At 45.8% G+C, this 25,942-nt stretch overlaps 1 protein-coding gene across 5 annotated transcripts in view; it reads left to right on the forward strand.

The window, feature by feature from the left end:
- The window catches only part of ZFR2 (zinc finger RNA binding protein 2), a 53,210-nt gene continuing 28,146 nt past the window's right edge, over positions 879–25,942 (forward strand). For 4 of the 5 annotated variants that reach the window (XR_002341688.1, XM_021084095.1, XM_021084096.1 and 1 more), the window contains exons 1-2: positions 879–1,077; positions 25,191–25,425. Coding sequence is in view for 4 of the 5 variants with exons in the window: in XM_021084095.1 (XP_020939754.1) it covers positions 1,025–1,077; positions 25,191–25,425 (288 nt within the window). In the remaining variant the exon portion in view is untranslated. The remainder of the gene's footprint in view (positions 1,078–25,190; positions 25,426–25,942) is intronic. The other variant, XM_021084094.1, reaches the window with a different exon arrangement.

Genomic DNA, 25,942 nt, shown 5'->3' on the forward strand with positions numbered 1-25,942 from the left:
ATTATATGGCGTGTGAGTATATCTCAATAAAGCTGTTTTAACCCAAGACTACCATAATAGTAATTAATAGTTTGGTTATGATTTGCTTCCCTATTTCTAAGTTCCTGAGGACTGGTACCATGCAGCTCACTTCCCCCAAGATGGTCCTGTCTGGAGTAAGTGAGTCAAGAAATAGCTCTCAAAATGAATTACCCTTAGAATATGGTTTCTCCCCTTCGGCACTGCTGACATAGGGGCCAGGTCATTCTCTGTTGTGGGGGTCCTCCTGGCCTCTGTAGAGTATTGATCAGCGTCCCTGACCCCCACCCACTTGGTGCCAGGAGCACCCTTAGTCATGATAATCGTAGATGTGCCCAGATACTGCTCACCGCCCCCTGAGGGCAAAACACTGCAGTTGAGAACTACTAATTTAGAGCCGCCAAATTTTAGATGGTGAGTGAACCCTCAGAAGGCCCCATGAAATACTGGCACCCAGGGGGCTGCCGAGGGGACAAGCAAGACTTGGCCGTATCAATAAGGACACATCGACCCGGCCAGATATGGTCAGCAAGGTAACCAAATCCACCCACGAGATAAAAAGTAAAAACTCCAGCCTGGTTTTCAGAGAGGGAAACCTCCAAAGTTGAGTGGTTGAGAGGAAGCCAAGGACTAGGCAAGGGGCAGGCTTGCGGCGAGGGGCGGAGCTTGGGCAGAATCTGAGAGGGGCGGGTCTGGGGCTCGAGGTGGGGATGGGGATGGGGGTGGGGTGTCAAGCCAAAGACCCCGGATGCTGAGTAATGGAGGGAGGGTGGGGCTCCGGGTAAGGGGAGGGGCTTTTCCGTGGGCGGGGCTAGAGGCAAAGACACGCCCCCAGACGCAATATAGGAAACGAGAAGGTACGAGCTTCGCACGGGGGGCAGGGTCTGGAGCGCGTGGCGGTGCGTGAGCGGCACGCGGACCGCGCGCGAGCCTGGATGACGTCACACGCCATAGGGCCCGCCCCTTCGCGCCTCGGGGTTGGCGGGCGCTCAGGGGAGACGCCAAGATGGCGGCGAGTAACTATTACGGATTCGCGCAGGGCTCCGGCTCGCAATACAGGTAACTACCCCTGCGTCGCCCGCGCCGCCCGGCCCCGAACTCGGGGAGGCCGCAGCCCCGAGTTATATGTGTCCGGAGAGCGAAGGGGCTCTTGACGTGGGATGGGGCTCTGGCCCTGTCTGGGGAAATGGGCCTGAGGTGGCGCCAAGGTCTGACGAGGAGTGGAGCTGCCCTAGGAGGGCGGCGGCACCTGACTTGGGGGAGAGAAGACACGCCAGGGAGGGTGCCTGGCCCGGCTGGGGGAGAGGAAAGGGCCAAGGACAGGCGGGGATGGGGGGTGGTGAGGAGAAGGGGAAGACCTGGGAGGAGACCTGGCGGGACAGGGGGTGGAGCAGAGACCTCAGCGCTGGAGAGGGGAGTGGAGGTGGGGACTTGATCCCTGATGGGGAGCCAGCACGGCCTTGGGGGAGTGCTTGGCTAGGCCGCGGGACGGGGGCGGTGTGAACGCTGATGGGGCGGGCGAGTGAGAACACAGACCTTGGAGGGTAATTGAGGGAGAGGCAGAGGCATGGTGGAGGGAATAGAGGCCTAAGAGGGGTTTGGGCAGAGACTTGAAGGGTAGCAGTGTTGATGTGAGGGAAGTCCTGACACGCGTTAGAAGAGTGGATGCCTGGGGCTTCCAGGCGAGGAGGAAAGTGAGGAGGGGTAGAGGGACCTGGGACCTTGAAATTCAATGGAATGGATGATTGGATTTTTAAGATTTAGTAACAGACAGGGATGTCTACGTTTGGGAGGGGAGAAAAAAGAGCCTTGAGGAGAAGAGCTGGGGGTGAGGGTGGCCACAGGTAGGAACCAGCCAGGGGAAGGAGAGAATCTATAGGTAGTACCCCTAATGTTCAGACACCCCCTTTCCACACACACACCATTCTCCAAGGCTTCTCCTTGGAGCCTCTCTGCAGTCTCAGTTCTTCAGCCTCGCACTCAAGATCAGGTCCCAGGGAGGAATCCAGGGCTGGCATCCCTGGGGGAAAGTGCCTTCCCCCCCACATCATTTTCATTTACTGCCCTGTGTCAGTTTCCAACTAGTAGCCTGGCAGAATTTCTTGGGCCGATTTCTCACAGACTGGATTTGAACCATCCCTTAGATAACTAAGATGTGTCTGCAGCTCAGGAGAGCCTGTGCTGCACATTTCATTCATATACCATTTCAGCACATTGAAAATAGATAAAGCTAGTGAAAAGATGGTGGTGACCCCTCAACCCAGTTGTTGGGATGTTCTTTCCTGTGGGATCAGAAGGAAGTAGGTCGAGGCTTAGAACCATGGATTGGGGAAGTCAGGAGAGCTCCTCTTGTTTTCTGCATCCAGAATGGTCTCTAAGGTGTAGTGTTGGCTTGTCATGGATTTTTCTATCAGGGAAAGAATGTATGGTCTGCTGTTTCCTGGAACAGAGTGTTACTTTTTTTTTTTTTCCAAATTATTTTTTTGGACCTTGGCATGTGGTATTTCCTAGGCCAGGGATTGAACCTGCACCATAGCAGCGACCAGAGCTGCTGCTGTGACACCGCCTCATTCTTAACCTGTTGTGCCACAATGAACTCCCAGAGTGTTACATTTTTATGTTATCCTTCCTGCTTCCATCATTTTTGGTGGTATCCTGATTGCTGGTGCTTAGTCACAGCAGCCAGACTCTGCTGGCCTTCTTGGCTGTCAGAGACCAATGTCCTTTTGAAACGCTCTGCCCCTCTGTCCGCATGCTGCTCTTTTTTCTCTCTTCTCTTTCTTGTTTTTTCTCTGTTTCTCCATTGCATTCTTCAGTCAGATGTGGAAAATCGCTTAAATGTTATGCTTCCTATTAAGATTATCTTCCAGAGGAGAAATTGAGCATTTACACTGTTAAGATAGATAATTGCTGGCTTCAGTAGATGTTTTTGCCATTTATTTGAATTAATGTGCTTATACATTTTGGTACAGCTTTTGTCTGTATTTTGTAGTTTGTATCTTAGAATTGTCCCCAAGAGCATGTGTTTTTCCTTGAGAAAAGAGTAGATTTAATGGAAACAAAAACATAGGAGTTCCCTGGTGGCTCAGCTGGTTAAGGATCTGATGTCACTGCTGTAGAGCATTTGATCCCTGGAGGGAGAACTTCTGCATGCTCTGGGTGCAGCCAAAAAATCAACAACGAAAACCCATAGGAATCATAGCAAAATAAGTTTCAGTCTCACAAAACCTTTAATCAAGATATTCTTCCATTATCTGAATGGTTTTAAGTTAACCAGACATTCTATTTTGGGGGGAATGACTTTTGCTTGGAACCTTCAGCTGCTTTCAAAGTATGTATTTCTTATATAACATGCCATGGAAAATCTGATCAGATAACAGATTTTGAGAGTCCTAGCTTTAGGGTAGCATTTGGGCAACAGTATTTACAAACCCCATTTAGTGAGTTGCCAAAGCAAAGACAACAGCTTATTTCTTAGAGGAATTTTGCTTTGGTTTTCCTGGCTTTTAAAATTGGTAATATAACCCTGGATAGGAATATTCTTTACATTGGTATCTGTAAATAGAGTTGGAATCTGAACTGTCTTAAAATTTAGTGGCAATTGGATACATTTGCACTATTGAAGGTATAAGAAAAGCTTGCAATTACTTACTAATAATGATGATTTTCATTTATTTTACCTTATGTGTCCTTTTAAATCTTACAATACTTTTTTAGAGTTAGAGTTAGTGCTGCAGGTATTCAGAATTAAGGATTGATCCTATGTGAAAAGTTGAATCTGACAGTACATTTAATTAGCCCTGAATGCAGTTTTCAGTTGTGAGGCTGAGAGCTGCTCAAGAAATCTGGCAGGGCTCTTATGAGTTAAGTCCTGTTGGTAATGAAAACGTCGAGAGCTCAGAGCTGGATGGTGGAGGTCCATGCTGGTGGAACATGACAGGCAGGACAGATCTACTGTTATATTTCCCATTTCTAGCAGTCTTGTCGAATTTCCATCCACGAAACATAGCTGGCTACCTCTACCTTTGCATCTTATTTTAAATCTAAATAAGACAGTTCCTGGATTTTGGTGCAATACTTGATTTCCCCTCAGAAGAAGCTCTGTTTATGCTTTTGACATAAATTTGATTGATTGATTGATTGTCTTTTTAGAGCGGCACCCATGGCATACAGAGGTTCCCAGGCTAGGGGTTGAATCAGAGCTTCAGCTGTTGGCCTATACTACAGCCACAGCAACACCGGATCCCAGCTGCATCTGTGACCTCCACCACAGCTTGAGGCAATGCCAGATCCTTAACCCACTGAGCGAGGCCAGGGATCGAACCTGCATCCTCATGGATGCTAGTCAGATTAGTTTCTGCCGAGCCACAGTGGGAACTCCGTGGCATAAATTTTAATAGCTGAATTCCTTCATCTGGAGAATGTAAGGGAGTTGAAAGCCTGGTTGGAACCCTGTCAAACTGTTAGTAGTGGGTAATAATAAATTGTTAATGATTCTCTGTATTGTAAGTCCCAGGCACTTGCTCTGTTGTTGTGTCCTCCCAGGAATCCTGGAAGGTAGGTATTATGATGCCCATTTTGCTGATGAGGACATGAGGCTCAGGGTGCAGTAACTGCTGTAGCATCCCCAGGGTGGTATGGGGTCTGCCTAGGAATGCAGGTTGTCTGGCTCCCAGGCTGTGCCTTTACCCCGTGGCAGAGCTTGCTTGAGCCTTGAGAGGTGCTTTTGGTGGCAGACCTAGCCTGAGTGCAGCTGCTTAACATTGGGCCCTGCTGGCAGAGACTGGGTTCCACTGTTCTTTATACTGTCACTTGGATCCTCCCCCTTTAGTTTGGGTCCTGGTCAGATTGTGGTTTAGGGCCACATCCTTCAGACCTTGAGAAATTACCCTTTCTGGAAGTAAGTATCTGGTCTGGCATCATCAGGATGGTAAGCAACCCAACCTGTATCTCTCAAAAATTTCTCCCAGAGGCAATAGATAGCTTGGGAAAGGCACTGGAACCCACGCCGGTCGTGGGGAGCACACAGGCAGCCCCAGTGCTGCCAGGCAGAAGAATACCCACAAGTGAGAGCTCCCTGCTCTGTCAGGTACAGCTGCAATCAGATTCAGGATGGTCCTAGTCATATTCAGGCCAGCCTCCATTGCCTGCCCCTCCCCCCAGCTCTCTAAGCCCTTCCAGAGCCAACCTTACCCTCCAAGGTCTGCGCATCCTCTGAGCTTAGGTTTCAGGGACACAAGCTTCCAGGGAAGATCTGTTGTCATTGCCTCGAGGGCTGGGGTGCACCTAACACCACACCCAAAATCAGGAGAGTGGGGCCCCTGGGAACCTCTAGCCAAATGTGAAGCTGTCCTGACAGTGACTGCACCTCAGCAGCATCTCCCATTTTTTCCTGAAGAGATTGACTGGAAGTTGACCCTAAGAAGGCAATGCACATGAGTTTTCCTGTTCAAGTGTGGTTGCTTCCTTTCTTCCCTCCTTCCCTCCCTCCTTTCCTTCCTTTTCCACTATACGTGATGCTGGAAATATTTTTTTGGATTATTTTATTTATTTATTTTTGGATTTTTAAAATTCAGTGAATTTTATTATATTTATAGTTGTACAACCATCATCACAACCTAATTTTGGAACTTTTCCACCCCAAACCCCTCAGGCCATCCCCTACTCCCCACCTGTCCCTTTTGGTAACCATAACTTTTTCAAAGTCTGGGAGTCTGTTTCTGTTCTACATATATAAGTTCATTTGTACCCTTTCTTATATTTCACAAGTAAGTGATATGTGATGTTTGTCTCTCACTGTCTGACAAACTTCGCTTAGTATAATTTCTAGGTCCATCCATGTTGCAGCAAATGGCATTATTCATTCTTTTTATGGCTGAGTAATATTCTGTCATATAAATGTACCACATTTTCTTTACCCATTCCTCTGTCAGTGGACATTTACCTTGCTTCCATGTCTTGGCTATTGTATATAGTGCTGCAGTGAACATTGGGGTACAAGTATCTGCTGTTGTTTCTTTAAAAGCCCATCTCAGTAAGGCTGAAATACCTATTAGGGTTGATTGAAAGTTGTCCTTAGAAAGTATTTTTGAGTAGCAGCTTTCAACTGTGGACAAAAACTTGGTTTCAGTATATTTTAAGGAATATCTTTCAAATGAAAGAAACATGCTATCATAGGTACATTAGATACATTTAAAGTTTTTGAACTAGTATCCATGAGGATGCATTGGATCCCTGGCCTGGCTCAGTGGGTTAAGGATCCGACATTGCTGTGGCTATGGTGTAGGCCAGCAGCTGCAGCTCCATTTCAACACCTTGCCTGGGAACCTCCATATGTCGTGGGTGTGGCCCTAAAAAAAACGACAAAAATTAAGTTTTTGAAGTGTGTATTTTGAATTTTCACTTTATCTATTTTAGAACTAAAAGTCAACAAGTCAGCATCAGAGCATGTTCCTAATAGAGATTTTTTTTCCTCAACATATTCTGTTTCTGATTTTTTTTTTTTGTCTTTTTTTTAGGACCGCACCCACAACATATGGAGGTTCCCAGGCTAGGGGTCTAATGAGAGCTGTAGCTGCTGGCCTACCCCACAGCCACAGCAACACAGGATCTGAGCGGAGTCTGCAACCTACACCACAGCTCACAGCAGTGCCAGATCCTTAACCCACTGAGAGAGGCCAGGGATTGAACCTGCATCCTCATGAATACTAGTCAGATTCGTTTCCACTGAGGCACGATGAGAACTCCCCTGTTTCTGAAATTTTTTTTTAAGTTTTATTTTATATTTTATCCTTTGTCTGTATCTTCCAGCGTGTGCATTTAGAATGATCAGAATAAATATATCAAATTTAGAAGCATTTCAGATGATCCTTCAGAATTATTTTTTCATGTGAGTGTAATTGGTGTTCTTTCATGTTGTTATGGAGCTAAGGGGACAAAGACCATTGAACTGGATGAGTAACTGAGTATCCTGGAAAAGTAAGGAAAATATAGAAAGGGTATTTATAAACCTTATATTCATTCTTTATTTTATGCTAATAAATTGAAAGTTTGTGAAACTTCAGATCAGGAATTGTAGACAGCCTTGTAAGGGCCAGACATATACATGTATGACTAGAGTCTAACATAGAGGGTAGAGGGTATATGGGAGGAAGATCAAAACAGAGCCTGTGCTGTCCCTCACAAGCCCCCCACTGTCATCAACACATGGGAGTGAACTCAGAGTGGCGAGTCTTCCCAGTTTCCCAGATAACTCATTATCCCCATTTTATGTGAGATCCTCCAAGTTTTAAATACCAGAACCAAATTAGACTATGTGGGACAAATGATACCTGCCTCCACTTTATGACCTCTGCTTTATGTTCTTAAAAGTTTAAGGAGTTCCCATTGTGGCTCAGCAGTAATGAACATGATAAGTATTTGTGAGGATGCAGGTTTGCTCAGTGGGTTAAGGATCTGGCATTGCTGGGAGCTACAGTGTAGGTTGCAGACATTGCTGGAATATGGCATTGCTGTGGCTGTGGCATAGGCTGGCAGCTGTACCTCCACTTAGACCCCTAGCCTGGGAACTTCGATATGACTCGGATGCAGCCCTAAAAAAAAAGACCAAAAAAAAAAAGTTTAATCACAAAATGATGATGTAGAATACATTATAGATAGATTTGATAATTAAGTACATACTCCCACTAGAAGAAGGAGCCCTCTATTTAGACTGATTTTAGTCCTTTAAGAAGGGGCTGTGTGTGTGTGTGTGTGTGTTAAGAAGTTAACACCAGTCTTTATTTTCATCAGCTCTGTGCTGTTTAGTTTATTCACTAAGGCAAGGAATGATCTCTAATTCAAAACAAAATTAGGAAGCTTTGACAAAAGCGGAGAGATTTTTTTCTTTTTTTTTTTCTTTTTTATATGTCTTTGTCCATGTCTATGACATGTAAAATCTGAAGTGCCCTCTTTACTCACAGAGTATGCTAGAATCTTGGTAGGAAAAGTTTTTGGCACCAACCAAGGTCAGGTACTGATTGGTAATTGTTCCCTTGTTCTGTCCCTTGTACCAAGGTATCCCCCACCAGCTGGGAGATGGCATTCTCTTCCTGTCCTTTTCTCTTATAGAATAGAGGATTATTCTAAGGTTGCCAGTTTTATTTATTTATTTATTAGCTAGAATGTTCATTTGTAAATATTTTGGGGAATGGGACTTATTTTTTTGGTAGATATTTTGCTTTGGGCAGTTTTTTTTTTTTTTTTCCCTCCCAAAGGGAAGTTGGATTTGTGGCACGTCATGTCCTTTTGCCTTTTTAAATTAACTGTTGACTAAGAATTGAAAATTGCTTTGGTTTGTGGTTCTGTGTCATTTTGTAGTTTGGAAAGTCAGTTCTGTTGAGTGAGGTTTACTCAGTGAGTTTTGCTCTCTGGGAGCAGAATGAACTATAATGAGGAGTTCCTGCTATGGCTCAGTGGCTCAGGTCACTGTGGACTCACAGGTTCAATTCCTGGCCCCCACAATGGGTTAAAAGGATCTGGCCCCACAGATACCTTGTAGGTTATGGCTTGGTTTCAACCCCCAGCCATTAAAAAAAAAAAAAAGAAAAAAGAATCACCTATACTGTCTAAAACCGTTGAAATGAATGTTTTAAAAAAGCCAGTAGCTTCTGTTTGATTTTGAATGTCATTAATTGTTCCAGGGTTGATGGTTCAGAATCTGTTGTACTTGCTCATGAGAAACTCAAATTGGCTGTCTAGTCCCACCCTCTCAGTTGACACAAGAGGCCCATGTGCTAGACCAGCATAGATGTGGCTGTGGAGGTTTCTCTGCCCCTTAAAGCAGCAGCAGGGGGCTGGAACCAAGGATGAGCCCTCATTGTTCCCAGAACAGCTTTTCACCAGTTTGCTTCAAGGCAGTAAAAAGACATGGCCATGTTGATCCTGATTGAGCATCCTTTCAATCCCACTGTTTCTAGAAGGGTGTTACATAATGCTTTTTCTTTAGCTTAACTAACATATCATTGGGACGGTGTTCTAAAGCACCTGACTGGTGGAGCTAACCATGTAGCCACCCTCTACGTGAGGACCATGTTCCTTTTCAGAAGGACAGAAGAGAATTCTGGGAGTTTCACTGCCAAATGGAATGTGGTTCAGCCTCGAGGCTGTGGAAATTCCCATCACCAGTATTGAATCCTTGTCTCGGGAATGCCATGCAGCCCAGTGGCTCTGTCTTGAGGAATGAGGCTTGCCATGATTGAGAGCTGGAGACTCTTGACTACATTTTAAAGAAGGTTGCTGATGGGAGCCAGGGGATGGAATTCTCCATCGTCTTCTAAAGAGCCCAAGGATTTAGTTCATCAGACCCTTTCTAGTGTGTTTTCTGGGAGTACCTGGATCTGAAATGGGCATTTCACATGGAAAATGCATATAAGGCTTTTAAGGTAAAAAAAAAAAAAAATTCTGTTAGAAAAATCAGGATTGTTATGAGTATTACATGTATGTTAATATGTTTTGAATATATAAACCCTTGTGAACCAAAATGCCAAATGAAATAATCTCTCTGGTTGTATATGTATGCATGTACATACAAACTACAAATGTGATCTTATTGCCAATAAAACGGATTTGAAAATCTCCTCACTGATGAATGTCTTGAGTGAGCATGTTAGCCTTGGGTATCTCACTTCACAGTGTACCATCTAAGCCCTCTTATGTTCCTCAATCCTGTGAGTAGTCACAGATGGGCCTGGGAAACTGAGCTTGGTCGGAATGCTGGAGCTGAGGTTTTCTCTCCATAACACTGCAAAGTAGGTGATCACCAAGGTGGGATTTCCAACTCGCAGCACTCAGTCTGGTTTAGTTTACACCACTGGAGCGGTGGTAAATAAGTGGGTGAAAAACTGTGTCCTGATGGAGGAGTCCACAGTTTTTTTGTTTGTTTTGTCTTTTTAGGGTCACACCCGCAGCATATGAGGTTCCCAGGCTAGGGGTCCAATAGGAGCTGTAACTGCCGCCCTACACCACAGCCACAGCAACAGAGGATCCCAGCCGAGTCTGCGACCTACACCACAGCTCATGGCAATGCCAAATCCTTAACTCACTGAGCGAGGCCAGGGATTGAACCTGCATCCTCATGATTCTTGTCAGGTTCGCTAACTGCTGAGCCATGATGAGTACTCCCACAGTTTTTTTTTATTTATTTATTTTGTCTTTTTTAGGGCTACAACTGTGGCATATGGAAGTTCCCAGGCTAGGGGTCCAATTGAGCTGTGGCTGCCAAACTACGCCACAGCCACAGCAACCCCCAGTTCCAAGCTGCATCTGCAGTCTACACCACAGCTCATGGCAACACTGGATCCTTAACCCACTGAGCAAGGCCAGGGATTGAACCTGCATCCTCATGAATACTGCTGAGCCACAAAGGAACTCCTAGTCCACAATTTTAAAAGAGAATACTACCTGAGGTATCTCAGTACTCTAATCCCAGGAAAACCTTTTTTCCAGCTGGTATTTTTCTTTCTTTCTTTTTTTTTTTTTTTTTTTTTTTTTTTGTCTTTTTGCCTTTTCTAGGGCCGCTCCCGTGGCATATGGAGGTTCCCAGGCTAGGGGTCTAATCGGAGCTGTAGCTGTCAACCTATGCCAGAGCCACAGCAACACAGGATCCAAGCCAGGTCTGCGACCTACACCACAGCTCACGGCAACGCCGGATCGTTAACCCACTGAGCAAGGGCAGGGACCGAACCCGCAACCTCATGGTTCCTAGTCAGATTCGTTAACCATGACGGGAACTCCCCATCATCTGGTATTTTTCTTAGACTGTAGATGTTTTTGATTTTGTGTGTGTTCTCACTGAATATGGTTCTTCCAACAGTCCACAGCAGAAATCATTGTTACAGCACACCCAGGATGACCTGTCTTTCCTCCTGATCATCTCTGAGACATTTTATTACCTGCCTGTAGATTCCTCAGATGTGCCTTTCTGAAGTGAGGGCTTCATTTAAGGTCTGATGTGTTCTTTACAGTTGGCCTTTTGGGAGCAAGCAGAGCATATCCTATAGGAGGGAGCCCTGTGTGGGCAACATGGTATCCCCAGATGAGTCCCTTCCATCTCGGCCTCCATGTCCCTGTTGTTAGATGACTCGCTGAACAAAATGGTATCATTGGGTCTTGCCAGCCTTGCATTCTAAAATCTTATCTAGATGATATACCCCAAAAAACCCTGACTCCCCAAAACAAAATTCAGACCAAAAAGCCATCAGAAGACCTTTTCTTGGGACCCAAAGACAAGAACACCAGCTGGGACTTGTGAGTCTGCATCAAACAGATGTGCTTCACTCCCACTCTTCCTGCGTCCTGGTGCTTTGCCCACAGCCTCCTGCCTCAGTTCTCCCTCCCAGGCAGACAGCATCAGCAAGGCCCTCAGCAGCCCTAGGCCTGGTTGGCGCATTCTCCTATGAGCAGCAGGTGACTTCAGACAGCAGTAGACAAAGCTTAGGCCCTTTGCTTAAGGGGAGGCTTTTCCAAGAGTGAATTTGTGACTTTTTATTCTCATTCCTCAACAACCACTCCCAACTCCTTGCTCTTGGTCAGGGTTGAAAATTGGTTGCATATCATGTTTGATTCTCACACGTGGTGCTTTCTTTGGCCTGTGAGTGGGTTTTTTGCTTGCTATATTTGAATTAGGTGCCAGTATTTCAAAATTAGGAGACTTTACAAAACCCCAACTTCTAGTATTGCTTAAAATTGGAAAATCTGGCCAACCTGGGCTGCCTTGTGAGCTCCTGCCATGTGCAAGGCATTGTGGCATGTGAATTCTGTTCTTGGAAGTTCCTTTGTGACACAGAAGGGTAAGGATCCAGCTTTGCTTCAGCTGTGGCGCAGGTTTGATCCTGGCCCGAGAACTTCCACAAGCTGCAGGTACAGCCAAAAAATTAGAAAAAAAAGTCCCTGTCCTTTATTTCATTCCTCCTTATATCCCTGCCCTTTTCACAGCAACTTTGCAGCTCTTCCCATCTAGAAATTGCATCAGTTTCTGTGGTGCTTGTGTCTGGGCTTCCTTGTGCCCTTCCCTGGCCAGTTGACTGCAATGGAAGTGATACTGCCAGAGACAACAGTCTTTGTCCTCCCAAAATTACTGTGTTGAAACCTAACCTCCAGTGTGATGTATGGAAGGTGATTAGATCATGAGGATGCAGTCCCTTATGAATGGGATATGCCCTTATAAAAGGACCCTAAAGAGCTCCCTCACTCCCTCACTGCCTCCCTTCTGCCGTGTGAGGACTCGGTGAGAAGATGGCCATCTGTGAACCAGGATGTGGGCTCTCACCAGATACTGGATCTGCTGGTACCTTGGTTGTGAACTTCCCAGTCTCCAGAACTGAGACATTTTCATTATTTATAAACACCCAGTCTGTGGTATTCTGTTATAGCATCTGTTCCAGCTGCTATTCCTGTTTGTGCCTAGACCTCCAGAGCCTTTGCCTGAGTCCCCTTCATTCTCGGGGACCCTGCCACGTGAAGGACCCAAGGATGGCCCACTGGAGGAGGAGATACTATAGGGAGGAGGACCTCAAATGCTAACCCAGTCCAGCCTACAGAGTAAAGAACAAAATAAATGGTGGCTGCTGTAAGCCAGGGATCAGCAGACTTTTTTTTTTTGTTTTGTCTTGTTTTTTTTTGGGCTGCACCCATGGCATATGGAGGTTCCCAGGCTAAGGGTCCAATCAGAGCTACAGCCAACCTACACCACAGCCACAACAATACCAGATCCGAGCCTTGTCTGCGACCTACACCACAGCACACTGCAATACCAGATCCTTAACTCACTGAGTGAGGCCAGGGATTGAACCCGCATCCTCATGGATACTAGTTGAATTTGTTAACCACAATGGGAACTCCAGCAGACCTTTCTATTAAGGGTTAGAGAGTAAATATTTTCTACCTTGTGTGTGTCTTCATTCAGGGCTGCTGTGTAAAAGTACCACAGACTGAGTGGCTTGTAAACAATAGTTTATCCTTTGGAGTTCAGGAGGCTGGAAGTCTCCAGGGTGCCGGCATGGTTGGGTTCTGGTTAGAACTCTCCTCTGTGTTGCAGGTGCTGACCTCTCTGTGTCCTCACAAGGAGGAGAGCAGAGAAGGGAAGCAAACTCTTTTGTGACTTTTGTTTGTTTGTTTGTTTTGGTGTTTCCGCAGCACATGGAAATTCTGGGTCCAGGGATCAAACCCAAGCCACAGCAATGACAGTGCTCAACAACTCCCAATGCTGTTGAGCCACCAGGGAATTCCTCTTGTAACTTTTATAAAGACATTAATCCCATGATGAAGGGGGCCCCACCCTCATGGCTTCATCTGATCCTAATTACCTCCCAAAGGTCCCACCTCCCAACCCTATCACATTTAGGCATAGGGTTTCAGCATAAGAATTTTGGGGAGACACAAACATGTAGTCCCTAATAGCGGGTTACCCTAGCTGTCATAGCTACAGAGCTCTGCCACCATAGGGTGAAAGCCGCCTTAGTACAGAAACAAGTGGACATGTGCCATTAAAACTTTATATTTTGACACCAAAATGTAAATTTTGTGTAATTTTCACGTCATGAAATAGTACTCTCTTTTAACTTTTTCCAACTTCACATTCTCAAAAATACAAAATCCACTCTTTGCTCATGGGCTGCACAAAAACAGGCAGAGGGCAGAGGTGGCCATACTTGGTCGAGCCCTGTTTGAAATCTCTTCCATTTCTCCCTATGCCTTCCATCTGGGCTCCAATCTGCTGAACCCTCTCCTGAGAAGGGTGTGAGACCTACAGGATGTGTACTCCCCCAGCTTGAGGGCATCCATGCTCTTATTTCCTCATAGAGCTTTCTTAGCTAAATAATAGCCAGGCCACACATCCTCTCCAACCACAAACAGCTTTGTGTTGTCCTGAGCAGTTACTCAGGGTAAGGTGGTCATGTGTTCCCTTTGGGGTCACCGCTACCACTTTGGTCATTCTCACCTAGCATTTACTTGACTGCTTTGCAAGCTCTGTTTTGGGTGTTTGCAGCCCCCAACCACTGGGAGCCAGCTTGGCTGAACTTTGCACAGGCAACCCGAAATCTCATACATTCTCTTCCAATTTCCACCATGCTGATTGAGGCCTCTGTGTGTCTCATGTCATCTAAAGATCTTTGCCTTCAGCTTCTCCCCTCTGTAACCATCACCACCTGCCTTAGTCTGCTCGAGGCACCATAACAAAATGCCACAGACTGGGTGACCTAAACAACACATTTATTTCTCATAGTCTGTAAGCTGGACATTGAAGATCAAGGTGCTGGCAAGATTGGCCTCTCTTGTTGTCCTGCAGGTGGTCATCTTCTCCCTGTGTCTCCATGTGATCCCCTCTCTGTGTGGGCATTCCTGGTGTCTCTCTCTTCTCATAGGGATACTAGACCTATAGGATTGTGGCCCCATTTTATTTCTTTAAAGCTTCTGTTTCTAAACATAGTCACATTAGGGGTTAGGGCTTCATGTAAACTTGGTGATGGGTGGGAGCAGAATTTAGTCCACAGCACCATCTTAGCATCCTAACTGGATAGATCTTGTCCTGAGATATGGCTGAGACACCCCATTGGTTACTGGATAAAATATGGATTCTGGCTAGTATCCCAGAGCCCCAAGCCCACCATTCAGCCTCCTGTCACCCATACTTCCTCTGTCCCTTAGCACACAGGACTATTTCCCTGTCAGCCTCCATGCCCTCTCATTCCCATGTATGTTCCAGGACCTTTCTCAGCCTGAGGGCCTGCATCTGAGCCCCTCTGTGGGATCTCAGTAACTCTTCACACTGAGGCCTTTTCAGGCCCTGGGTTGAAGAGGGAGGCCCCTGCTGCCTGCTGGGCTGTGGGCACATCCTTCCTTCCCACAGATGGTGTTTCTCTGCCACTCTCCAGTGTCTCAGTTGTTTGCACAGAAGAGGTTCTTCATACTGTCATCTGAGCAGATCAGGGGGCAAGGGGTGACCTCTAGTGAGATCAAGTGCATTTTACCACCACACATGGAACTCAAAGCTGGTGTCAACCCCCTCACAGCCAACCAGTTTTCTCAAAACTGTGATGTTTGCAGGCCTTCATAATAAAACTGACAGGGGTTGTCCTGCTGGCACATAGGAACTCCTAAGGTTACACTGAATTACATCAAGGCCAAGCAGGTTGGATGCCCAGCCTTCTGTGGGCAGGCTCTCCTTTTGTTCTTGACTTTGGTCTAACTCAGTAGTCTTCAAAGCTCAGGGTGCATAAGCATTACTGCTCAGAGTCAAATACAACAAGACCATGTCCTGAATTCTTAGCTTATGCCAGCAAACGTGCTGTCTCAAGCCTGATCTTGAGCCAGAGGGCAGCGCATGGTGCATCCTGATGGTCTTTCTAGATTAGGTTCTGGACCAGGCATGAACCAGCCCATGTTGCTGCTCATATCTTGGCCTGGGTCTCAAAGCTGGTGCCATGGGATTGGGCTTGTCCTAGACCGGCAGTTCTCAACTGGGCAATGTCTGGGGACACTCCTGGCATTCAGTGGCTGGAGGCCAGGGATGCTGCTGCACACCCCACAGTGCCCAGGACGGCCCCACCCCAGACAATAATTGGGCCACTATGTCAGCAGTGCCTGGATCAAGAAACACTGCCCTAGATGGAACGGGCTATTTGATCTCCTGGTGTGGAACAGGGTCGACAACCACTGGCCTCACTGGTTCCTGAGGTAGGGTCCCCATCAGGTAGTAACACAGTTTAGCTGAGCTGGGTTGTTGCAAGAGCAAGTGAAGAAAGCCCCAAGGTTGTCTGTATTCCTTTAAGCTGGAGGAAGCTTAAAGGACAAGACTTGCCCTTCCACCCTGGGAGACACTTGCCTCTGTGCCCTCAGTTGGCACCACTTGGTGCACTGGGGCTTCAGGTTGGGAAGGGGACCTTGCCAGAGGTGGAGGCCATCAGTATGCTGGGAAGCATCACTGTACAGTGCTGATGGCCTCTTACCTAGTGGAGGTGGCAGGGGTCGGCCCAGAGAGCTGCAGGTCTGCTCTCACACATGGACTCCAGTGTTCTTGCCCTGGCAGCTTAGCAGTTCATACCCCCTTGTCGAGCCTTCTCAGTGTCTTCAACATGTCCTTTTATTGTCTTTCCAAAGCCCATCCCTTCTGTTTTCCTTGCCGGTTTGGGTTGAGTCCATGCTTTTCCTGGTGTCTCAGGAGAAGGTGACCCCAGCTCCAGGGTAAATCCTGGTGAATCTAAGGCAGCCATCCTCACCCCATTCTCAGCTGTACTCTGTTTGGAATGGGTGGTGTAGGACCCAGGCTGGACAGGAAGCCATGAGGAGAAGCTGGCATAAGGCATATATAGAATGTACATAGAACATATGCAACAGCAGAAAATTAGAAATAGCCTATGGTGGTTTAAAAATATTTCCATAAATTCTTATATTCAGTATGAGAATATATATTACATATTCCCATAAATAAACTCAAACTCACTTTTTCTTTCAGAAAATAGGGCCTAATCCTCTCCCCTTTAGGGTGGGATGGATTAAGTGATTCACTTCTAATACAGTGTGGCAGAAGTTGTGCCATATGATGTCTGAGGCTGGTCATAACAAGGACAGCTTCTACCTGGTCCTTCCCTCCTCACTCCCCTTCCTCTCTCTTCTCTCTCATCTCTCATTCTGGGGGAAGCTCATCTGCATATTGTAAGAAAACTCAAGCAGCATTGGGAAAGCATGAACTTGCCAACCACATAAAGGAGCCATCCTGGAAGCAGATCCATCTACCTCAGATGAGCCTTCAGATGATGGTTCCTCAGCTGACTTCCTATTGGCAACCTCATAAGGATTCTGAGTTAGAGTCCACCCAATGCCACTCCCAAATTCTGGCCCACAGAAACTGTGAAGATGGTAAATATTTATTGTTTGAAGCCACATCATTGGGAAAAAAAAATTTCTCACTGAAGTATAATTGGCTTACAGTATTAGTTTCAGGTGTATAACATTGATTTGATATTTTTGTACAAAGTGATCACCATGATGAATCTAGTTATCATCTACCATACAATTTATTGCAGTATTATTGACTATATTGCCAGTGCTATATATTACATCTCCATGACTGGCTTATTTAAAGCCTGGAAGTTTGTACTTCTTAATCTCCCTCACCGATTTCACTCATACTCCCACCTGCCCCCCCTTCTGGCAAGCATCAGTTTTTTTATCTCTATTGATGAATCTTTCTGTTTTGTTTTTTTGTTTTTTGCTTTTTTAGTGCTGCACCCACAGCATATGCAGGTTCCCAGGCTAGGGGTCAAACTGGAGCTACAGCTGCTGGCCTACGCCAGAGCCACAGCAATGCAGGATCCGAGCCACGTCTGCAACCTACACCACACCTCACGGCAATGCTGGATCCTTAACCCAGTGAGCGAGGCCAGAGATTAAACCTGTAACCTCATGGTTCACAGTAGGATTCATTTCCACTGCGCCATGATGGGAACTCCCAAGTTCTTTTGTTTTTTTGATTCTAGATATAAGTGAGATCATATCTTATTTGCCTTTCTCTGTCTTTCTTATTTCACTCAGCATAATACCCTGTAGTTCTATCCATGTTGTCGCAAATGGCAAGATTTCATTGTCTTTTTTTTTTCTTTGTATATTTTGAGGACTGTACCTGCGGCATGTGGAGGTTCCTAGGCTAGGGGTAGAATCAGAGCTGTAGCTGCTGGCCTGCACCATAGCCACAGCAACACCAGATGCCAGCCACGTCTGCGACCTACACCACAGCTCACGGCAAAGCCAGATACTTAACCCACTGAACAAGGTTAGGGATCAAACCTGCGTCTTCATGGATGCCAGTCAGATTCATTTCCACTGAGCCATTATGGGAACTCCTGGATTGCATTATCTTTTATGGCTAATATTCTTGTGTATGTGTATCATATATTTACCCATTCATCTGTTAGTGGTTGTTTCTGTATATTGGTTATTGTAAATAATGCTGCGGTGAACAAGGAGTGCATTTATCTTTTTGAGTTAGTATCTTTGCTTTCATCAGAAAAATACCCAGAAGCAGAATTGCTGGATCATATGGTAGTTCTAGTTTTAATTTTTTTTCTTTTTAGGGCTGCACCTGTGGCATATGGCAGGCTAGGGGTTAAATTGTAGCTGCTGCTGCTGGCCTACACCACAGCCACAGCAGTTTGGGATCTGAATCACATCTATGACCTATGCTGCAGCCTGTGGCAACGCCAGATCCTTAACCCAATGATTGAGGCCGGGGGTCGAACCTGAATCGTCATGGATACTAGTCAGGTTCTTAACCTGCTGAGCCACAACGGAAACTCCTATTTTTAATTTTTTGAGGAAACTTCAAACTGTTTTCCATAATGGCTGTACCAACTGACATTCAGCAGGGGTAATTTTTAACTCTGCAGTAGATAACTGATACATAATATAAACACCTACCAATAGTAATATAGGTAAATGAATTGTGATATAGTCAAACAAATGAATAGCCTTTACAGTTTGAAAGGCCCAGGGCAAAGTACAAGTAGAAACCTGCACACCGTGTCTAAGTATTTCAACATTATGGACCAAGCTGAAAAAAGTTAAATACAGTGTGTTCTGTCCCACCTACCCTGACAGGTAATATCTTTCTAATGACCAAGAAGAAAAAAGAGTGATGCTAGGTTTGTAGTTGTCAAAACATCAAAGGAATCTGAACTTTGTTACTATTGTCCATGTCTGAGCATTCTGTTGGTGGGCTGCTGTTGTTTGGATGTCTTAAATAAAATAACACTAATTCATAATAATTATATATTCTATAAAATTTATTTTAGGTGCCTTCATTTCAGCATGAATGATGTTTATGTATTCAAAATTTTCATGTCATTTGAATTTTGTTACAGTAATGACTTGAAACAGCTGTCATGGGCTGACTTGTGACTCCCTAAAATTCATATTTGGGTTTAGGTATTGGGGTTAGGATATCAGTGCCAAGTATGTGACTGTAGGAGATAAGGGCTTTAAAGAGATAATTAAGGTGAAATTAAGTATTCACCCTATTCCAATACGGTGGCCCTATTCCAATGTGACTGGTGGCCCTATTCCAATGTGACTGGTGTGGTTGTAAGAAGAGGAAATTAGACACGTGCAGATGGAGACTGTGTGAGGATGTGGGGTGAAGACAGCCGTCTGCAAACCAAGGAGGGTGACCTCAGAGAGAACAACCCTGATGATGCCTTGATCTTCGATGTCCAGCCTCCAGACTGTGAGAGGATAAATGTTATTGAAGGCACCCCAGTCTGTGGGATTTTGTGATACAAGCCCCTGCAAACCAATACAGCCACTTTCCCAATCAGGGTTCTGCCTCAGAACCACAGAACACAGGGAGTTCCCGTTGTGGCGCTGTGGAAACTAGGAGCCCTGAGGTTGCGGGTTTGATCCCTGGCCTCACTCAGTGGGTTGAGGATCTGACGTTGCCATGGGCTGTGGTGTGGGGTTTCAGACGCAGCTCTGATCCTATGTTGCTGTGGCTGTGGCATAGGCCAGCAGCTGTAGCTCTGATTAGACCCTCTAGCCTGGGAACCTTCATAGGCAGCAGGTGCGATCCTAAAAAAAAGCAAAAAAAAAAAAAAAAAAAAAAAGACCACGGGACACAGAAGATGATTGGAGAGACCTCCCAGGGATGGGCCACCACTAGCTTCTTTCCAGGTATCATGGGGATTCATGATTTCCTTACCTGCTTGGGTGCCTGAGGGCATGACATTTTCATTCTCTTCTGGAACTCCAATTGAGAAAGGCTGAGATAAAGGTTTCAGTCATAAGATGCAGTTAAAGTGTATTAAAGTGTACCAAAGTTAAATATATTTTCATCAAAAAACGAGAAACAAGGAGTTCCCGTTGTGGCTCAGTGGTAACAAACCCAACTAGTATCCATGAGGATGTGGGTTCAACCCTTGGCTTTGCCAGTGGGTTAAGGACCCTGCATTGCCACAGCCTTGGTGTAGGTTGCAGATGTGGCTCAGATCTGGTGTTGCTGTGGCTGTGGTGTAGGTTGGCAGCTGTAACTCCAATTTGACTGCTAGCCTGGGAACTTTCACATGCGTGGGTGCAGCCCTATTAAAAAAAAAAGCCAATCAAATGTGAAACATTGAAAAATAAACATCATTTTTCATGTGTCTCTAAAATGTTACTTTCCTAAAATATTCACAATTTCTATTAATATTAAAAGGCAGAATAGATGAGTAGAGATGGAGAGTGACTGCTTGTGGGTACAAAATTTCTTTTTATTGTAATGAAGCAATACATAACAAAATTTACCATTTAAACCTTTTTTTTTCTTTCTTTTTTGGCTTCCCTGCATCATATGGAGTTCCTGGGCCAAGGATCAGATCTGAGCTGCAGCTGCCACCTAAGCCACACCTTCAGCAACCCTGGATCCTTAACCCACTGTGCTGGGCCAGGGACCAAACCCGCATCCCAGCGCTCTCAACACCCCGCCCATCCTGTTGTGCCACAGCAGAAATTCCTAAACCATTTCAAAGTATACGGTTCAGTGGCATTAAGTACATTTACATTGTTGTGCAACCATCCCCACCGTCTGTCTCCAGAACTTGCTTCTCTTCCCAGACTGAAACTCTGTCCACATGAAACATTGACTCCCTATCCTCTCCCCTAGCCCCTGCCTCCCAACCATCTACTTCCTGTCTGTGGATCTGACTCCTCTAGGGACCTCATGTGAGTGGAATCAAACTATTTATCCTCCTGTGTCTGGCTTATTTCACTAAGCATCTTGTCCTCAGAGTTCATCCCTGTTGTAGCATGTGTCAGAATTTCCGTTCTTTTTAGGGTTGAATAATATTCCATTGTGTATTTATACCACATTTTGCTTTCATGTAATAGAGTAAGAGTTGGGTAGAAGTGTCTCCTCAGAGCCTAAGCAGTGTTAGTCACAAAGCAGATGGGGATGGAAACACCCATGTGCTTCTTGATAGGTTGTGTGTGTGTGTGGGGGGGGAGTATTCTAATGCAGCATTTCCTGCAGTGATGGAAATGTTCTATATCTTGTTCTATCGACCAGGGTAGCCACTAGCCACATGTGGTTATCGAAATGTAAATTAAAGTTAAATAAAATTTAACAGTGGCACAGCCATGCTTTAAGTGCCTAGGAGCCACATGTGGCCAGTGCTGCCACATGGGAGATCGAAGCTCTAAAATGTGGGTCCAGAGGAGTTCCCACTGTGGCAGAGCAGGTTAAGAATCCAGTGTTGTCTCTGTGGTGCATAGATTTGATCCCCAGCTTAATGCAGTAGGTTTAGGATCAGGAATTGCTGCAGCTGTGGCATAGGTCACATCTGTGGCTTGGATGTAGTCCTTGGCCCAGGAACTTCCACATGCCCTGGGTGTGGCTGAAAAAGAAAATAAATAACTAAAATATGGAGGCAGGGCAGAGGACCCTCTAGCCCAGGTTGAAGGGCAGTTTGGGGAGTAACATTTGGGTTAAAAATAGTAAATCGAAGGGTTAGATGTATAGTAATCCAGCTTTGCACATAGGAAACACTGAAAAACAAAAACACTCTGTTGTGTGCAGACTCATACATACACAGGAAAAGTGTAAAAATCATGATTGGAAAAAGATGGCCAACCTACTGGAAGAAGGCAGGGGAGTGGGATGAGGGAACTTCATTTCTCTCTGTTTAGGTAAGAAGAGGCTCTGAAGCACAATATTAATGTCATTAAATCTCAGTGGTGTGCATTCATATGTCATTCTATGTTGGAAATATAATAAAAAAGGAGTCTAGTTACTGAAGGGGTTCAGAGAGCTAATTGGCCACCTTCTGAATTGGTTTTGTTGTTGTTGTTCCCAGGCCAGGGATTCAATCATATCCCAGGCCAGGGATTGAGCCGCAGCTGTGGCAGTGCCAGATCCTTTAACTCACTGCACCAGGTCAAAGATGGAACCTGCACCTCTGCAGGAACCCAAGCCGCTATACCACTCCACCACAGTGGGAACTCCCATGAATCTGTTTTTGACTAAGAAGGTCTCTAAGACTGTAAGAAGGGAAACATTTATCTTACAAATGGCTGGCTGGCTTGAGGCATCTGAATGATCCTTCCTAACAGGGCACCTCTGTTTTTCCTGGAAGAGACCAGGACGTCATGCACTGTTATAGGTAGAGAACCTTTGGCCTCTAGCAGTGTTTTAATTTTGCTACAGATTTTAAAAATTGAAATATAGTTGATTTATAATGTGTTAATTTCTGCAGTAAAGCAGAGTGATTCATTTATACATATATATAATTCCCTATTTAATATTCTTTTCCATTATGGCTTATTATAGGACATTGAATATCATTCTCTGTGCTATACAGTAGAACATTGTTGTTTATCCCCTCCATGTATAATAGCATACGTCTGCTAACCCCAACCTCCACCCCCCCGATCTCTCCCCCAAACTCCTCAACCACAAGTTTGTTCTCTATGTCTGTGAGTCTGTTTATGTTTTGTAGATGGGTTTATTTGTGTCATATTTTAGATTCCCACATGTTATCATATGGTAGTTGTCTTTCTCTTTCTGACTTCACGTAGTATGGCAATATCTAGTTGCATTCATGTTGCTGTGAATGGCATTATTTTGTTCTTTTTTATGGTTGAGCAGTATTCTATTGTGTATATATACCACATTTTTTTTGTTTGTTTGTTTGCCTCCGAGACATGCAGAAGTTCCTGGGCAGGGATCAAACCTACACCACAGCTGTAATCAGAATCACAGCAGTGACAACACTGGGTCCTTAACCCGCTGAGCCATGAGGAAACTCCTATACCATATCTTCTTGGGGTTTTTTTGGCCTCACCCATGGTATGTGGAAATTCCCCAGTCAAGAATCAAACCTGTGCCATAGCAGCAGTCCACGCCACTGCAGTGGCAATGCTGGATCCTTAACCAGTGTGCCATAAGAGGACTCTATATACCACATCTTCTTAATCCATTCATCTGTCAATGGACATTTAGGTTGTTTCCACGTCTTGGCTATTATAGATAGTGCTGCTATGAACATAGGGGTGCATGTAACTTTTTGAATTACAGTTTTGTCTGGATATATGCCCAGGAGTGGGATTGCTGGATCATATGGTATCTCTATCTGTAGTTTTCTGAGGAACTTCCATACTGTTTTCCATAGCGGCTGTACCAATTTACATTCCTACCAACAGTGTAGGAATCCACATCTTCTCCAGCATTTGATGTTTGTAGGTTTTTTAATGATGGCCATTTTGACCAGTTGAAATGTTACCTCATTGTAGTTTTAATTTGCATTTCTCTAATACTTAGTGATATTGAGCATTTTTTCACATGCCTGTTGATCACTTGTATTTCTTCTTTGGAGATATGCCTATATAAGTCTTCTGCCCATTTTTTATTTGGGTCGTTTGTTTTGTTGTTGAGTTGTATGAGCTATTTGTATATTTTGGATATTAAACCCTTGTCAGTTCCATCATTTGCAAATATTTTCTCCCCTTCTGTAGGTTGTCTTTTGTGTGTGTGTGTGTGTGTGTGTGTGTGTGTGTGTGTGTGTGTCTTTTTGCTATTTCTTTGGGCTGCTCCCGTGGCATATGGAGGTTCCCAGGCTAGGGGTTGAATTGGAGCTGTAGCCCCCCTGGCCTACGCCAGAGCCACAGCAATGCAGGATCCGAGCCGTGTCTGCAACCTACACCACAGCTCATGGCAACGCCAGATCGTTAGCCCACTGAGCAAGGGCAGGGACCGAACCCGCAACCTCATGGTTCCTAGTCGGATTCGTTAACCACTGCGCCACGATGGGAACTCCTGTCTTTTAATTTTGTTAATGGTTTCCTTTTCTGTATAAAAGCTTGTAAGTTTGATTAGGTCCCATTTGTTTATTTGTTATTTATTTTTTTTCTTTTTATGGCCATACCTGTGGCATATGGAAGTTCCTGGGCTAGGAGATGAATCAGAGCTGCAGCTGCGGGCCTAAGCCACAGCCATAACAACACTCGTCTCAAGCCACATCTGTGACTTATACCACAGCTTGTGGCAATGCCAGATCCTTAACCCACTGAGTGAGGGCAGGGATTGAACCCACATCCTCCTGGATACTAGTTGGGTTCATTACCGCTGAGCCACAACAGGAACTCTGTATTTTTTTTTTTTTTTTTTTTTTGTCTTTTTGTTGTTGTTGCTATTTCTTGGGCCGCTCCCGCGGCATATGGAGGTTCCCAGGCTAGGGGTTGAATCGGAGCTGTAGCCACCGGCCTATGCCAGAGACACAGCAACGCGGGATCCGAGCCGCGTCTGCAACCTACACCACAGCTCACGGCAACGCCAGATCGTTAACCCACTGAGCAAGGGCAGGGACCGAACCCGCAACCTCATGGTTCCTAGTCGGATTCGTTAACCACTGCGCCACGACGGGAACTCCCCGGAACTCTGTATTTTTAGCTTTTTAAGAACTCTTCTCCACAGTGGCTACACCAGTTTACATTCCCACCAACAATGTAAGAGGACTATGGGAACTTTCTTATATGATCCTTACTGGCTTTGGGCTGAAATCTTTGCTGATACCCTTTCCTGACAAAAGGGCTTTTAAATTGGAGGACTCTCTACTGGGTGACTAATGTTTAGCAGAGCAAGGGGCGCTGGGATCAGAAAGATATGGGTCTGAATCAAGCACTTGATTTGTCACCTGTCTTCTGAGAGTTTCCTCATCCAGACAGTGGGGACAGACCAACAAATGGACATGCACAGCAGGCCTGTGGCACTTTCTCTAAGGGCAGAAAGGTGGGAATGAGGTGTGAAAGACAGTAGGCTTTGGCCCTGGACTTCCTGCAGAGCAAACTGCCAGTAAGAGCTGGTTCTTGTAGGCAAAGAGTTTTTAGTTTAATGTTAACTGACCTTCCATGATTTTGCTCAGCTGTGAAAACAGGGACAAGGATGGCCCTGACCTTACAGGTTTGCTAGGAGACATTTTGTTAACATGGAAAATGCTTTCAGTGGTGCTTGTGCTTTGGAAATTTCTCAGTCAGTGTTAGTGATTCAGGAAGTGCTGTGTGGTTGGAGGCATCCAGACAGCTGGCGTCTCATGTCGGGTGGCATTGGTATGCTCAATGCAGGTTCTCAAATTGCCAGATCTAATGTGTGGGGTTGTGTTTATCTGTGGTTCTAGTGCTCAGCCTCCGACGGCTTTCCCACTCCCAGCTGCTGGAACCAGTTTCGCTGCGCAGCCTACTCCTGGACTGGGCCCTGTCCTGCCCCCAGCATTTCCCGAGACTGCCCAGCCACCGAGGCCCATCACTCCAGTGGGGTATGGTGGGTATCATCCCCACTCTGGCCAGGACCTCGGTTACGGCAGCCAGCCCCAGGAGCCCACGCCAGCACCCTCCACGGCCCCCTCCTACCAGGTACCAGCTCGGCCTTTCTCTGCCCAGCACCAGTCCTTCCTTGAAAACATGGACAGCCTTGAGCAGAAGCAGACAATCCAGGACAGGCCCTCACCCTCTTCATGCTTCCATCCCTGCCCGTAGAGGTGATGGGGCCAGGCCTGTCCTTGCCAGGCCCTTCTGGTGCTGACAGTGCCACCTTCCTGACCCTAAGCTCCAGGCCCACAGATTGGGCCATTGCGTTTCTACTTGGAATCACCAAGGTATCCCACGCTAGATGTGACCCAACCCCCTTGAGCCTCTGTCACCCACACCTTGTTCATGATTGGGTCAGTAAATGGCACACAGGCTGCCCAGTCAACCAGGCTCACAACCATTTGGCTTCATCCCCTTCCTCCTTCATTCCACGTTCCTTCCACATGGCCTCTGGGACTTCTACAGACTTGCCATCCTGAGCTCCTGCCCTGCCCCCGGGCCTCCTCCCTGGTTCTATGCTTCCATCCTCACCTCTAGATAGTCCTTGGCCCACATAACAGCT

The sequence above is a fragment of the Sus scrofa genome, chromosome 2, assembly GCF_000003025.6.
Source record: "Sus scrofa isolate TJ Tabasco breed Duroc chromosome 2, Sscrofa11.1, whole genome shotgun sequence".
NCBI classification, from domain to species: Eukaryota; Metazoa; Chordata; class Mammalia; order Artiodactyla; family Suidae; genus Sus; species Sus scrofa.